At 40.7% G+C, this 15,671-nt stretch overlaps 1 protein-coding gene across 2 annotated transcripts in view; it reads left to right on the top strand.

Moving 5' to 3' along the window:
* slc4a1ap (solute carrier family 4 member 1 adaptor protein) overlaps positions 1-14,862 on the top strand; it is a 150,232-nt gene extending 135,370 nt beyond the window's left edge. For both annotated transcript variants that reach the window (XM_073056037.1, XM_073056036.1), the window contains 3 exons: positions 3,827-3,897; positions 12,467-12,539; positions 13,836-14,862. In XM_073056037.1, the coding sequence (XP_072912138.1) occupies positions 3,827-3,897; positions 12,467-12,539; positions 13,836-13,885 (194 nt within the window). In that variant the 3' untranslated portion in view covers positions 13,886-14,862. The remainder of the gene's footprint in view (positions 1-3,826; positions 3,898-12,466; positions 12,540-13,835) is intronic.
* Positions 14,863-15,671: the final 809 nt, after the last annotated feature.

Here is a 15,671-nt window from a genome sequence, read left to right as displayed (position 1 = left end):
TGATGCACATACGGTCCTTGACTGATTGGGGTCGGGGTCCAGTGGCATGGAATGCAAGACGGCTAAGCTTCCTTCACTGATGCAGCCTTCCTCCACTGTGGTGGCTTCACTGGCATGGTGATGTGTCATCACTTTCCACTAGATCCACCGTTGAAGTCTTGATTGGGTCACTCTTTGTTTGGAATCTCCCTCTTGAACTTACCACCATGGGTGACCCTACCAGGAGCTAAGCACCATATGGCTAAACGTCAGGCAGCATCGCTCTCAGGATCTCAGGAACTCAAAAGCTTCTGCACCACAAGGTGCTGGTCCTTAGATTCTTAGCTTGGACTTAAGCAACAAGGTATCAGGATGGACTCCTTATCTATTACGTGTTAGCTGGTCCCCATCAATTATGTACAGTATTAGAGAAATACAGCAAGGATGCAGGCTGTTCAGTCCAACCAGTCAATGTCAACCATGGTGCCCACTCAGCTGGTCCCAATTTCTGTATTCAGCCAACTTCTATTTTGTGACTTCCACTCTTCGTGGTTTTTATAAATAACCTGGATGAGGAAGTGGAGGGATGGGTTAGTAAATTTGCTGATGACACAAAGGTTGGGGCTGTTGTGGATAGTGTGGAGGGCTATCAGAGGTTACAGCAGGACATCGATAGGTTGCAAGACTGGGCTGAGAAGTGGCAGATGGAGTTCAACCCAGATAAGTGTGAGGTGGTTCATTTTGGTAGGTCAAATATGATGGCAGAATACAGTAGTGATGGCAAGACTCTTGGCAGTGTAGAGGATCAGATGGATCTTGGGGTCGGAGTCCATAGGACACTCAAAACTACTGCGCAGGTTCAGATTCAGATTCAGATTCAGTTTATTGTCACTTAGAAACCACAAATGCAATGCAGTTAAAAAATGAGACAGTGTTCCCCCAGAATGATATCACAAAAGCATATGACAAAACAGACTACACCAGAAAATCCACGTAACATTTGGCAATCCCCAATCCAGAGTCCGGAGAGGCTGCTGCGTATTAATATCACTCTACCATCTAGCGCGTTCCCTGGAAAGGAGCTCCAAGTCCACCAGACAAAAACATCTAAAAACTAAAGCTACAAGACCTGCACAAAACCACATAATTACAACAGTGCAAACAATAGCATAATTGATAAAAAAACAGACTATGGGCACAGTAAAAATAGTCTCAGGATGTTAAAGGAATGTAAGTTCAAAAGAAATCACCACAGTTTCCACAGGTCCCCAGGGTCCTGACAGACTCGCCATCCCACGCCAGCGGCAGAAGGGAGTACCGCCGCTATGGACTTCAAGGCGCCGCCTGACTCAGCCTCGCAGACGCAGCACACAATGGAAGCTCCGTTGAAACCAGCCTCACGGACGCAGCACACACTGAAAGCGACCTGAGTCCTTCAAACCTCCGAGCCAACAACCATCCCCTCCGGCACAGCTTCTCCGAGCACCATCCTCTGCCGAGCGTATTAAGATGGCCCCGCCATCGGCAAAGTGACCCCGAGGACTGGGGGCCTGTTCTTCCCGGCACCTCACAGCAGCAGCAGCAACGAAGAAGGTCTTCCTGGAATTTCCCGATGTTTCTCCGTGCTTCCACGTCCGTTTTCAATCGATTATGATTGCGCACGGCACCCCACTTCACAAATAACAGATAATCAGTTCCGGAGTGGCCACTGCAAGCTGCATCGCGCCGCCATCTTGGTTGACTCTGTGGTTAAGAAAGCATACGGTGCATTGACCTTCATCAATCGTGGGATAGAGTTTAGGAGCCGAGAGGTAATGTTGCAGCTATATAGGACCCTGGTCAGACCCCACTTGGAGTACTGTGATCAATTCTGGTTGCGTCACTGTAGGAAGGATGTGGAAACCATAGAAAGGGTGCCGAGGAGATTTGCGGGGATGTTGCCTGGATTGGGGAGCATGCCTTATGAGAATATGTTGAGTGAACTCAGCTTTTTTCCTTGGAGCGATGGAGGATGAGAGACGTGATAGATGTGTATAAGATGATGAGAGGCATTGATCATGTGGATAGTCAGAGGCTTTTTCCCAGGGCTGAAATGGCTAGCATGAGAGGGCACATTTTAAGGTGTTTGGAAGTAGGTACAGAGGAGATGTCAGGGGTATGTTTTTTACGCAGAGATTGATGAATGCGTGGAAGGGGCTGCTGGCGATAGTGGTGGAGACGGATATGATAGGGTCTTTTAAGAGACCCCTGGACAGGTACACGGAGCTTAGAAAAATAGAGGCCTATGGGTAACCCTAGGTAATTTCTAAGGTAAGGACATGTTCGGCACAGCTTTGTGGGCCGAAGGGCCTGTATTGTGCTGTAGATTTTCTGTGTTTTTATGTTTCTCTCCAAGTCCCACTCCTCCATGTACCAATCTAGGTGCTTCTTTAATAATATTATTGTATTGGCTTCCATCACTTCCACTGGCACCTTATTCCATATACTCACAACCCTTTGCATGAAGAAGTTACCCCGCGGGTCCTTTTTAAATATTTCTCCATTCACCCTAACTCTATTCCCTCTAATTTTTGAATTCCCCATCCTGGGGGAAGGACTGTTACCATCCACCTCATCTGTGCTCTCGTAATTTTGAACACTTCTATAAGGTCACCCCTCCTAGTTCCAAGGACGTTATTCTAGCCTGACTAATGTCTCCTTATAATTCAGGCCCTCTAGTCCTGGCAACATTCTCATAAGTCTTCTGCATTCCTTCCAGTTTAAAAATGTGCACTTTTTAGCAGGGAAAGGAAACTAGTGCTTCGTTTACAGTGTGCATACTTTAGTTTCCTACTTTGAGAGCTTAATTTTGAATCTGTAAAGTGCTTTTGACATCTCAATGGCATGATTGAAGTTATCTCATTTTTTCAGAATGAAACATTAGTAGTGCATTGTTAGTAACAAACATTGCTGGGCTTGATATCACCTCATCACTCATAGAAATGTTGACCTGTTTAACACACTAATGTCTGATTATCAATATCACATACCAACCTGTGCACGGTTCTGCCCTGCATCACGTTTGCATTACAGCCCAATCTAGAAACTCTAATAATCTTGAACAGAAAAGCAGACAAATAAAAAGGTTAGTGGATACAGCCCAGTCCTTCACAGGTGAAGTTCTGCCCATTATTGAGCACGTATATGAGGAGCACTGTTACAGGAAAGCAGCATCCATCGTTAAGGACCCCTGCCATCCAGGCTGTGCTCTCTTCTCGTTGTTGCCATCTGGAAGGAAGGTCCCACATCACTAGGTTCAGGAACAGTTATTACCCCCCCAGCCATCAGGTTTTTGAACTAGAGTAGATGACTGTACTCACCCCAACACTGAACTGATTCCACAACCTATGGACTCACTTTGAAAGACTCATAATCTCAATATTGTTTATTTATGTATATATTATTATTTTGTTTTTCTTTATGTATTTGCATAATTTGTTGTCTTTTGCACATTGGTTATTTATCCATCTTTGTGTGTAGTTTTTCATTAACTCTATTGTGTTTCTTTGTATTTACTGTGAGTGCTCACGAGAAAATGAATCTTCGCGTAGTATAGTGTATGATGACATATATGTATTTCGATAATAAATTTACTTTGAATGTGCATTCCTTTTAAAGAGAAAAATAGCTTATAAATTCATAATTTACATTTCCCTCTCCTTTCTTTGCATTTATTGTAGGAAAAATAAATCATGAACACTGGAATTGATTAAACAAAATCATTGTTATTATATCAAGAAATTTTGTACAAAGTAAAATATTAATTTTGTTTAAACAATATCTTGAGTACATTTTTTTTACTTTATAGTGATAACAGAGTCTAAGGATATGAAAAGTCAAGGAAAATCTGTGAAGAAGAAAATGTATGGTCCAAAAAAAGTAAGTATTATAAGGTTCATCACTCTTCCCAGAATATGGCGGTATCAGCTCAATGGTATAATTATTTTTCAAAAGAGTAATAAGCTGCTTATGAGCTCCAGATTTTAGGCATATATTTTTCTTGCCTTTCCAATTTCAGTGATGTTATTCAACAAGAAAATAACTGCTGTAAAATTTAGTGTGTGCGGTCTGTTGATCATGGCGTGCACCAAAGACGTGATGATGCAATTTTAAGCATCACTTTCATATCAACTTGAGTGCAATCAGGAACTTTGCTGTCAAGAAGGAAGTACTACTACATCTTCCTGTTCACTAACATTGAAGCACCGCACATGTTGAGGAGGATATTTGTATAAATCCTGCCAATGCTTTTGTTTCTATTACTTGCATCTTTTCATAGGCTGCCCAGATTAAGAAAAACATATATGACTTTTCTTCTCCATCTGGTTATCCTTTTCATTCTATTAACATTTAATCTTCTATTTCATTTCTTGTTTACTTTTTGTGGCTGCAGACCAAATCTGGCATGGTACTGTTCCTGTGGAACACTTGATCAGTGATCAGTGGTACTGAATAAATAACTTATTGCATTGCTCTTTAGTCCTTTGCATTGACTGGATGTTGCTTTTCAAATCTTACAACCATGAACTTGCTTCAGAAGTATATCATTAACTGAAAATCACTTTGGGTTGTCTGAGGCCATGCAAGGCTCAAACTAATCCAAGTCTTTTTAGTTTCTACATTCTCCTTTGTCTATGAAGTACTGTAGATATTTATAAAGGATGGAGTCAGGTACTGCATGAATTTGGATGTTTCCTTTAACTTCTGAGAGTTACAGTGGCAGGCAAATCCTCTAGTCCCTTCAAAGTCAAGAAGTTTTAAATTGTTCAGTGTGTCCGCAATTTAAAAGGAAACTGCAGCCTTTAGCCAGTCACAGTTTTATCTTCTGCTTTTGTCAGCAATGCTCTTATTAATGTGATGCACTCAGAGTCAGCTTTGGCATAATCATGAATATCTTGTGAAAATGCAGCAGAAGCACAAACAGCTATTACTGAAAGGGGTATCTATGGAGATATAAGTTAAGACGAACAAAGCTTTTATAATGATGGAATCGAATGGAAATAAACAACTTCAAATAATATTTTATGAATTTCAGCACTACATGGGTTCTGTTGCATGAGGCCTTTTGATGTTTAGTCTTGTATATATTAAAGAATAATCTTTGTTTAAATATTCTTCCCATCTGTTAGACTTATTTAAAGAATAGATGCACAGGTGGGTCTGAAGAATTTTTTCAGGCTATACTTCCTTGCCAATTTTTTGGTCCCAGAGGCAGTGAGTTTCAGCTCAATGAAACAGGCTTCTTTTTTATATATAAATGACCACTGGTTTAAGCTCTTACAGGGAGGACTCTGCAGGCAATTTACTTTAGTTAAACTCTCTCCTGCCCGTTTTTAAGATCCAACTATGTTGGGGATTTTACAGCAAGCGTTAACAGCAGGTACATTGATTGAAGTTTAGCGCTGCCACATTATTCAACAGCAATTTGCATTTATAGCAAATTGCAAAGCGTCTCAAGTGTTCCACAGGAACAGTACTATGCAAGATCTGGCCTGCAGCCACCTAAGTAACAGAGTAAATGCCCAACAGCTTGGCTAAAGCTGGATGTGTTAAGAATTCCAGAAATGGAAATATTTAGAAGATAGACCAATGATCCCGCTCCTACACCCCAGAGTTGATGGTATGGGTAGTTGTATTCGTCAGTGATTTAATTTGAGCTTGATCAGAGGGCAAAAATGTACTAGAATCATTAGCACTCTAGAAGAGTGAGTTTCTTTCCCATCTTTTGTATCGGATAATGATCAACCCTACAAAATTTCTTGCTTTCAGTCTCAATGTCTAACATGGTGACCACATCTTAACTAAGTTGACTCCCTAAAGTAGGGGTTACCAACCAAGAGTCCATGGACCCCTCGGTTCATGGGAGGGGTCCATGGCATAAAAAAGGGTGGGATCCGCTTCCTTAGAGGAAAAGGAACAAAACCACGAAGCAGTAAATATTAACTGGTAATTGGCTTATTATTATCAAATTCATCAGGATACAGTGAAAAATTTTGTGTGCCATCTGGACAGAAACATTTTATTCATAATTACATTGAGTTAGTACAGCACAAAAGAAAACAATGCAGAATATAGTGTTACAGTTACAGAGAAAGTGCAGTGAGCTAGTCAGATGAATTGCAAGAGGTAGATCGAGAGATCATCCCTCAATGTATCTCTTGGTGTATAAGAGGTGTGTTTAAGAGTCTGATAACAGCTAGGAAGGAACTGTCATTGAGCCCAGTGCTACAAGTTCTCAAGCTTTTGTATCTTCTGCCTTTTTGGGAGAAGGGAAGAGGAGAGAATGACCAGACAGGGAGGGATCTTGATTGCACTGGTTGCTTTCCCAAGGCAACAAGAAATGTACAGTCAATGGAAGGTACACTGGTTTATGTGATGGATTGTGCAATGATCACAATGCTTTTCAGTTTCTTGTCATCTTGGCAGAGCAACTATCATACCAAACTGATGTATCTGATAAGTATACTTTCTATGGTCCATTTGTAAAATCTGGTGGAAGTCATCGAGGAAATGCCAAATCTCTTTCACCTTCTGACAAGCTTTTTTGGCCATGTTGTCAATGTGGTTGGACCAGGACAAGTTGTTGGTGATATTCACGCCAAAGATCCTCGGTCATCTCCACCTTAGCAGCATTGATACAGGGGGATTTGAGAAATGCTGTGATTTTGAAAGTTTTAACTTTTGACTAAACTAACTTCTAACTAAATTTTGATAGTATACCTAAGAATAATCCATTTGATTTGTAATGTTTCTTCTTCATCAACATCTGGATCAGAGCCATAAATAATTAATCAGTTCATAATTGTAGTTTAACACAGGAACTGGCAGTGGTTTATTGAAACTTGATATAGTATTCTAGAGTAATTCCTTATGAAAAGCACTAACATGAAATTGGCAAGAGCCTCAAACCAAGTTGGATTTGTGTCATTCTTTATTGACGTTTGGATGACCTTTTATGGGTTCTGTAGTTAATAGATCTAAGTCTAGTAGCATAACTTTACTCCATTCTCCCTCATCTGCCAACAGTTCACAATTCTACTGATTGGATCAGAACGAACCAAAGCAGATAAACAGGAGTCAACTTTTAAACCCAAGACCAATAAAAAAATTCAGCTTTCATTATAAATAAACTGTTATTCATTTTAAAGGTGTAATGATGAAAGGAAAAAAGGGGCTGTGGATTGTTAAGCAGTTGTATCAAGTATTCTATGTACATTCCTGGTTATACGAGCTAGTTGGAATCAATAAATCAGGGCAATGTCAATAAGGCATTGTGTTCTCCAAAGCAAGTTCTAAAATGATTTTTTTTTTTGAAATTTGGAAAGCCAGATGAAGGTAGAAAGCAATCCCCTTGTCTGTCCTAGAAAGAAATGAGCTGTTGGTTCTCAGCTCTTTATGTGATGATAGTGCTGTGATGTATTGCACAATAAGTTTGCAGGTTGATCTGTGAGAAAGCAGCCCCTAGAGGCATTGCTTCAAGTTCAGTAGAGCATTTGTCCGAGCTGATAGTGCATCTACAGCAGATTCTCATCAGCAGACAAAGGGGCTGACAAATGAGGATGGTGTATCAGACTTAGTTTCACCTTGTGAGGCATCACCACTGCATTGCTGGTGTGTAACATGCATTTTGTGGGCATCTGGCAGTGTCTGGATTTGAGAGAGTGCAGTGCCTCTTAACATTCACTGCAATATGGAAACAGGCCCTTTAGTCCACCATGTATATGCCAACCTTGCCCATCTACACAAATCCCATTTGCCCACACTCTGCTATTACCCTTCTATGCATTCCATATTCAAGTGCCTGTATAAATGAAGAGTGACATTGACTGTATCTGATTCTACACCTCCTCTTGTAGCAAGTTCCAGCTGTCAACCCACTCTCTGTATTTTTTTTAAAAACTTGCCCCTCAAATAACCTTTAAAACTTGTCAACTTAAACTAACACACACAAAATGCTGGAGGAACTCAGCAGGCCAGGTGGCATCTATGGGATAGAGTAAACAGTCAATGTTTCGGGCCGATACCCTTCCATCGGACTGGAAAGGAAGGGGAGAAGTCAGAGTGAGAAGGTGGGGAGGGAGGGAGAGGAAGAAGTACAAGGTGGCAAGTGATAGGTGAAACTGAGGGATGGGGTGAAGTAAAGAGCTGGGAAGTCGATTGGTGAAAGAGATAAAGAGGGCTGGAGGAGGGAAGATCTGATACAAGATAGAAGATTATTGAAGAAAGGGAAGAAGGAGGAACACCAGAGGGAAGTGATGAGCAGGTAAAGAGAAAAGGTGAGACGGAAATAGGAATGGGGAATGGTGAAGGTGGTCAATTACCAGAAGTTCAAGAAATCGATGTTCGTGCCATCAGGTTGGAGGCTGCCCAGACGGAATATAAGGTGTTGTTCCTCCAACCTGGGTGTGGCCTCATCATGACAGTAGAGGAGGCCATGGACTGACATGTCAGAATGGGAAGAAGTAAAATTGAAATGGGTGGCTACAGGGAGACCATTTGGTGAATGGAGCATAGGTGCTCAGTGAAGCGGTCTCCCAATCTACGTCAAGTCTCACCAATACACAGGAGGCCACACTGAGAGCACTGAATACAGTAGATGACCCTAACAGACTCCCAGGCAAAGTGTTGCCTCACCTGAAAGGACTGTTTGCGGCACTGAATGGTAGTGACGGAGAAGGTGTAGGGGCAGGACAAGGATAAGTACCAGGAGGGAGATCAGTGGAGAGTGACGAATGGACAAGGGAGTCGTGTAGGGAGTGATCCCTGTAGAAAGTGTGGGGGAGGGAAAGATGTGCTTGATGGAGGAATCCTGTTGGAGATGGTAAGAGTTAAGGAGAATTATGCACTGGACACAGAGGCTAGTGAGGTGATAGGTTAAGGACAAGAGGAACCCTATCCCTGGTGTGGTGGTGGGAGGATGGGGCGAGGGCAGACATGCGGGTGAGGGCAGCATTGATGGTAGAGTTTCTCTGACATTTTGTGTTTGCTGCTTTGGATAGCCAGCATCTACAGATTTTCTGGTGTTTGTGTCTCAACTTAAACCTGTGCTTTCACATTTTTGATATTCTTCCCATGGGAAATAATTTCTGGCTCCATACCTTTCTCTGCCTATTATAACACTATATGCTTCCATCAGATCACCCCTGAGCTTTGTTCGTTCCAGGAAAACAAGCCCAACCTATCCAAAGTCTCCCCTTAACTAAAGTCTTCCAACTTGACCAATCTCCTGATGAATCTCCTTTGCAGTTTCTGTATTATAATGACTAGAACTGCACTAATCCTAAGTATGATGACTAGAGCTGCACGTAATGATGCTTCAATTGTTGTGTAACCTGGATTTTGCAAAATTGTAACAAAGCCTGCCAACATTTATATTCTTCACCTCAAACTATGAATGTAGACTTACCATTTGTCCTCTTCACCACCCAATCTAATTGTATTGCCACTCTCAATGAACTATGAACACAACCCCCAAAGTCTCTCAGTTCATCAACATCCGGTAGCATCTGGACATTGACTGTGTATGTCCTACCCATATTACGCTTCTGAAAATACATCACCTCACGTGTTGGAGTTGAATTCAATGCTCTGCCCATATTTCCATCTGATCTATATCCTGCTATAACCTTAGAAAAGATTCCTTGTTATTCACAACCAGCGTTCCCTCTATTTGCTTTACAGTTGTACGGACCAACATTGTCTGAAAAGGAAATTTTTACATGGCCTGAAAACTGCATACCACTTTATGCATGCTATGAATATTTAGAATGAAAACTGAAAAATCACATACTTTTGATTTTATTTATTAAAGGAATGATATAATGAAATACAGTGCAACAAAGAAAATCTTTCACGTTTTGTAAAATTTTTCTAGCTGTGTCCAATTCCAATTTGGCAGCAACAAAGGCTATGTGCATGGGAGCATTTCAGTTACTGTGCGACTACACACCCATGCAGCTTAGAGGGAATAGTGTTCATTACATCACTGACTTTCTGGTTATTTTTCGTACATACATCTCACAAAGAACAACAGTCTCAGTACTGCCTACTGCAGTACACATCAGAAAAGTATCCTTCCACCATCACCCACTTGCTTTCTATCACCAAGTCAATTTTGGATTCTTTTAGCTAAATCACCTTGAACCCACTTGCCTTAACTTCTGGACCAGCCTACCATGCAAGACCCTTGTCAAATGCCTTACTAAATTCAATTTATGCAATGTTCATTCATCTTGGGTACCTCTTCAAAAAGCTCAATTGGTTGGGCAGAAAGCCTTCCCAAATGTATTTAACTGCTATGGCCTAGAATTTTTTACAATAATTTCTCTATCACTGACATAAGGCTCACTGGCCGTAATTTTGTAATTGATCCTTTCTGTCCTCCAAGTAAAGAATCAACATTAGCTGTCCTCCAGTATTCTGGTAACTCACCTGTGGCTGATGAAGATGCAAGAATCTCTGTCAGGTTTTTCAGCTATATTCTTCCTTAATTCTCATTGCATCCATCCCTGGGCTTTTATCAACCCTTAAGCATTCCATGACATCTAAACATCCTTCTCCTTAATATTGATGTACTCCACATTATTGATGTAACCCTCCCTGAACTCGCTGCCTTTCATGTACCTGTCCTTGGTGATTACAGATATTAAGTATTCATCTAGGACATGGCCCACATCCTGCTCAGAATTGTACCATGTTACTTCTGAATATGGTACTCTTGAACACTTGCTTTTTCGGTCTGGTGTCAGCCTCCATGTTGCAATTATGTCTCTTGCAGGTGTAGTGAGTTGCCTTCAATCCAGTGTAATGTAATATTATTTAGTAGCTTTCTTTGCGATGCCCTTATTTCATCAATTTTAGTTGCTTATGTCACCAGTACTTCTCCAAGTTTCAGTACAGCTGAAAACACTCTTCCAGTGTGTTTAATCCATATGCAATAGGTTTGTAAAGGTAAAATCTTTAAATGCTTTTATAGTGTAGGTGGTATAAACAAACTATGCATCAAGCTTATTGGATATGTTTCTTAATGGCTCCATCTCTGGTCAATAATTGCCTTATTATTGTGAAACATCCTAAACTGTTTTCGTTATTCAAAGCACCATGTACTTCAATCACACGAATCCCATCTTATCAGCTGAGCAGACATTTTCAACTACCTCTGGCTTTTGCACATATCAGCTCTTCTCTAAACCGGAAGGTTAGTTTCAGGTCTCAAAATAGAATCTTAAGCTTGAGTCTGTCTGCTGAGGGAATGCTGCAGTATCTGAGGTGAGGCCTTTAGGATGAGATATTAGACCTCTTCTGTGTTTTCCAATAAGGTTTGAAAGTCACATGACACCATTAAAATAAGGAGCAGAATATTTTAATGTGTAACTACAAGAATATCTGGCATTTCTATAGAAAGGTGGATACTAGAAGTTCAAGACAACAACTGAGAAAGCCATAAATGCTGAGCAGCCCAGACAAGAAGTATGGTCATAGAAGCAGTTAATGTTTCAAGCCAGTGACTTAATCAGAAGCATTCATGAAACTTCATTGATTCAAAATGCTAATCTCATATTTCTCCACTGGTTTCTTTATTTACTACATTTTTGTAGCACCTTTAGCAGTGAACTGTCTCAAGGAGACTTTCAAAGTTGAGAGTCAGCCACATTAAGACAGATTGCAAAAAGCTGAAGAAGAGAAGGATGTTTTAAACAGCATCTTGTGGAAAGAAATGATGAAAGCAGCATTCAAGATTACCCCCTTAGCTACAGAAAGCAGCTGACAATGATAACGGGTTAGAATTGGAATGTAAAACCCCTGTTTTGTGGACTATACAATATTGGGAGGGCTGAAGAATGGGAAGAGTTCATAGCTTTCCAAAAGCATGAAACATTGGAGGGTTTTGTAAACAAAGATGCAAATCTTAAAATTGTGTGTTAGTTTGATCTGTATCTGATAGTCCACAATGAACATTGATAAGATTTGGTTCACCGATTGGAGACCAAACAAGAGTTTATCAGAGTGCTCAAGTTCGAAGGCAACACTAGCATGGTGTCAGTAGTAGGATGGAAGCTGAGTAGCCAATGTGAATTGTAAAACACTCCTCTATTTGGCAGGGCTACAGATGATACTGTCAGTCCCCTCAATCTATTGACCTCGCACTCTCTGACTGGCCCTCCAGCATCCTGTTTTGAGGGAGGTTAAATGGACTAGAAAAGCAGCCATAATAAAGTTGTAAAAAAAATCTGATGAATGCACATTTATCAAAACAATGTTAACATTTCTGATGGTGAATGTTCTTGATATAAAACTTCTGAGTCTTATTTGTAACATTTTATATTTTCTTATCAGGTTTCCAGCATTGCTGTTTTTTTTTCTTTAGTCTGTGTTGTGTGTAACAGATGCTGATTGGTTGTCTTTAACTCCAGTTATTTCTGTTTATTTAATATTTCTCTTCCCACAGCCTCCTCAACAACTGCCAATGGAACACTACCCCAGTGATGATCCTGATTACTGTGTTTGGATGCCCCCTACAGGTATTTCTCCTCAACTCAAAAGAGACTTCAAATGTTAGAATGATGGGTCAGAATTGTTATCCGGAAATGAAAATGAAATGAATGATGTCTGTGATTGTTAAGCTGCAGCACAACTAGTAGCATGAAAAAGTTGACACACATTAAACAAATGACTTTTCTAGGCTTTGGAGGTGACAGAATAGAGTTTCTCCCTAGGTTTGTTTCTGACCTTGGGTGCTGTCTGTGTGGTGTTCACCTGTAATTGTGCTATTTTCCTTTGGTTGCTTTAGTTTCCTCCCACCTCCCAAAGATAGGGTTGGCTGTGCCATTGTAAGTTGTCTAGTGTGGTTAGTAAAGTCTGACAAGAGATGATACTGTGAGCAGAATAGATTAGAAGGAAAATTATTGGGAGATTGAGGTTGCGCTGTGAACTAGCATAGACTCAATGGGCCAAACTGGCTGCCTTCTATGCCATAAGGAAATATGGAATGCCTGTGATTTTAAGGTTTGTTGATTGCCACAGTCCAATAATTAAATAATGTATTTACCCCTTTGAGGACATAGTTGTTAACATGTTGGTAGCTGCCGGTCGACTTGCACAGTCTAGAAACAATTAGAAATCTCATTCTTTCAGGAGGTGAGTTGTTGATGATGATTAACATGCGCATCTCCACCCCCTCCAACCAGTTAAAACCAGTATTTGTAATGTTGACCATGAAACTACCAGACTGTCATACAACAGCTGGTTCTTTAACCTCCTTTCAGAAAAGGAACCTGTCATCCTTAATTGGTCTGGCTATTTTTTGAATTAAATACATCCAGTTAAGTGGTTGATTCTTAACAGTCTCTAAAATGACTCATTCTAACGGTTAATGAAAGATGAGCATCGAGTATTAAAGCGACAACATGTAGAGTGTAGATGGAGTGAAGAACACACACTGTTATTCCTAGGGAAAGTTAAAACATAGAGGGCACAGGGTTAACATGAGTGGGAAAAATTTAAATATGACCTGAGGGGAAGTTTCTTCATGAAGTGGGTGCTGGGTATAAGGAATTAGCTGCCAGAGGAAGGTAAGCTAACAATATTTAAGACTTTGGACTGGTATATTGATATGGAAAGTTTAGAGGGGTGTGGCCCAAACAAAGAACAAATAAAATAGTTTAGATGGACATCTCAGTCAGAATGGATAAGATGGGCCGAAGGGCCTGTTTCCTCTATTATTCTGTAACATCCATATTTTGTGAATGCAAAGGTATTGCATATTGCATTAGTTGTTGACTCAGGTTGTTCCATTTTTTTCCCCTCTCATCTCAAAGGTCAAACAGGCGATGGGAGGACACACCTGAATGACAAATATGGCTATTGAAGGCTTGAGGCAGGTGTTGCATCCCAAGGGCTTTGTCCTCATCGAAGGATGTTTGAAGACGTGGCTGTGTCACTACCATCATGTTTGGATTTGGGCAGTGATGCTTCCCCAATGCCATATTAAAGTTGATAACAGTACTGCTGCTTGTTTCCCTGCAAACACATTTGGACTCCTGCTATGTGTAAAATTTCCATTGACTTTGTACAATTACTGCCACTCTGGAGACAGGAGAGTAAATCATGGTCTTTGCCCTATGGGCCCTCACGGACAAGATGTGGCATGATGGGGAACAAGTCCACACCAGTAGTTCCTGACATGGTGATTGACATTATAGCCGAATTATCAACTTGAACACTTCCGCCACTGTCTATCCCTACCCATCAACTCTACGTATAAAGTAGGGGCAGCGTGAGATGAAATTGGAACCCTGCACTTGGTGCATGGGGTGATCAGGAATCCCTGCCCTCTCAAGCTATAAGCAGAGACTCAGAAATATTTACAGCAGCAGCTGGTTCGACAAAGGCAATAGCTGAAAGAGTCTAACTGCCAGTAGCTCGGTATTCCCAATGCATTCACCAGTGGAAGTCTGGAATGAGAGGTCTGCAATAAGTAACCTTAAGTATGCAGTGTATTTGTTTCTGGTTATTACATGTGCTATTGTTTCAACAATCCCATGATTTCTTCAGGGCTTGTCCATAATTTATATCTATAGCAGGAATGTTTGGGTATAATGGGTGATGTTCTGACTTCACTCTCTACCAAAAGCCTTGTTTATGTTGGAATTTCTTGCCATGTGTCACTGGCCATTCTCCCAATATTAATAATAGAGAGGCATCTGTAATTCCTGAAATCTAGTCAGAAAACTGTCTTTGTATGCATGCATATTTCATCAACCATGATGCGTGGTCACTTTTAAAAGGATGAGACCATCCTACTGCTCTGTTATTCTGGGAATAAATGTATATTGTTTTGAATAATTTTTTGTTTATATGGGATAATTATCACATGTACAGAGATACAGTGAAAGGCTTTTGTTTGTGATGTCATCCAGCCAGGTGGTGCCGAACGTAATCAAAAGAGAGCAGAATGCAGAATATAGTGTTGCAGTTATTCAGAAAGTACATTGTACTGAATTAAGTCAGCTGCTTTCCCAAGGCAGCAAGAAACATAGACGGAGTCAATGGAGGAGAGGTTGATTCCTTAATGGACTGGGCTACATTCACAGCTCTCTGCAATTCCTTGCAGTACTCAGCTGAACACTTGCCATACCAACCTGTGGTACATCTGGATAGGATGCTTTCTATGGTCCACCCTTTTAAAATTGGTAAGAGTCATTGAGGATATGTCAAATTTCCTCATCCTGCTACAGTTTTGGCTTGAAATGTCTGTGGACATGGAATACACTTTGCGATGCCTAGGTACCTGTAATTAGATGTATCCTTGATATTGGTTTCGGTTTGCACCTGCAACTATTTCAAAACCCTTTGATTTTCTACTTTTTTACTATTTAGTAACATGAGTGCCAGTGTGCCTCAATTGTTAATATTCCCTCACTCAAGCTGGAAACTTACAAATTTTGTTGCATAATTGAGACTTAATTTAGGCAAGTAATGCAATGCAGTACTGAGGGAATGCTCCACTGTCAACAGATACTGGATAAGAAGCCAAGGCCCAGTTTACAGCATTAAAAGATTACAAGGCATTATTTTCAGAAAGAGCATTGGTATCTTCACTATATGTGACTTTTGGTACTGTTTTGGTTGTATTCATGTGTCTGGTTGAATGA

The sequence above is a fragment of the Hemitrygon akajei genome, chromosome 9, assembly GCF_048418815.1.
Source record: "Hemitrygon akajei chromosome 9, sHemAka1.3, whole genome shotgun sequence".
In the NCBI taxonomy this organism is placed as follows: domain Eukaryota; kingdom Metazoa; phylum Chordata; class Chondrichthyes; order Myliobatiformes; family Dasyatidae; genus Hemitrygon; species Hemitrygon akajei.
Note: the sequence above shows the minus strand (reverse complement) of the source record. Positions and strands in the feature narration are given on the sequence as shown.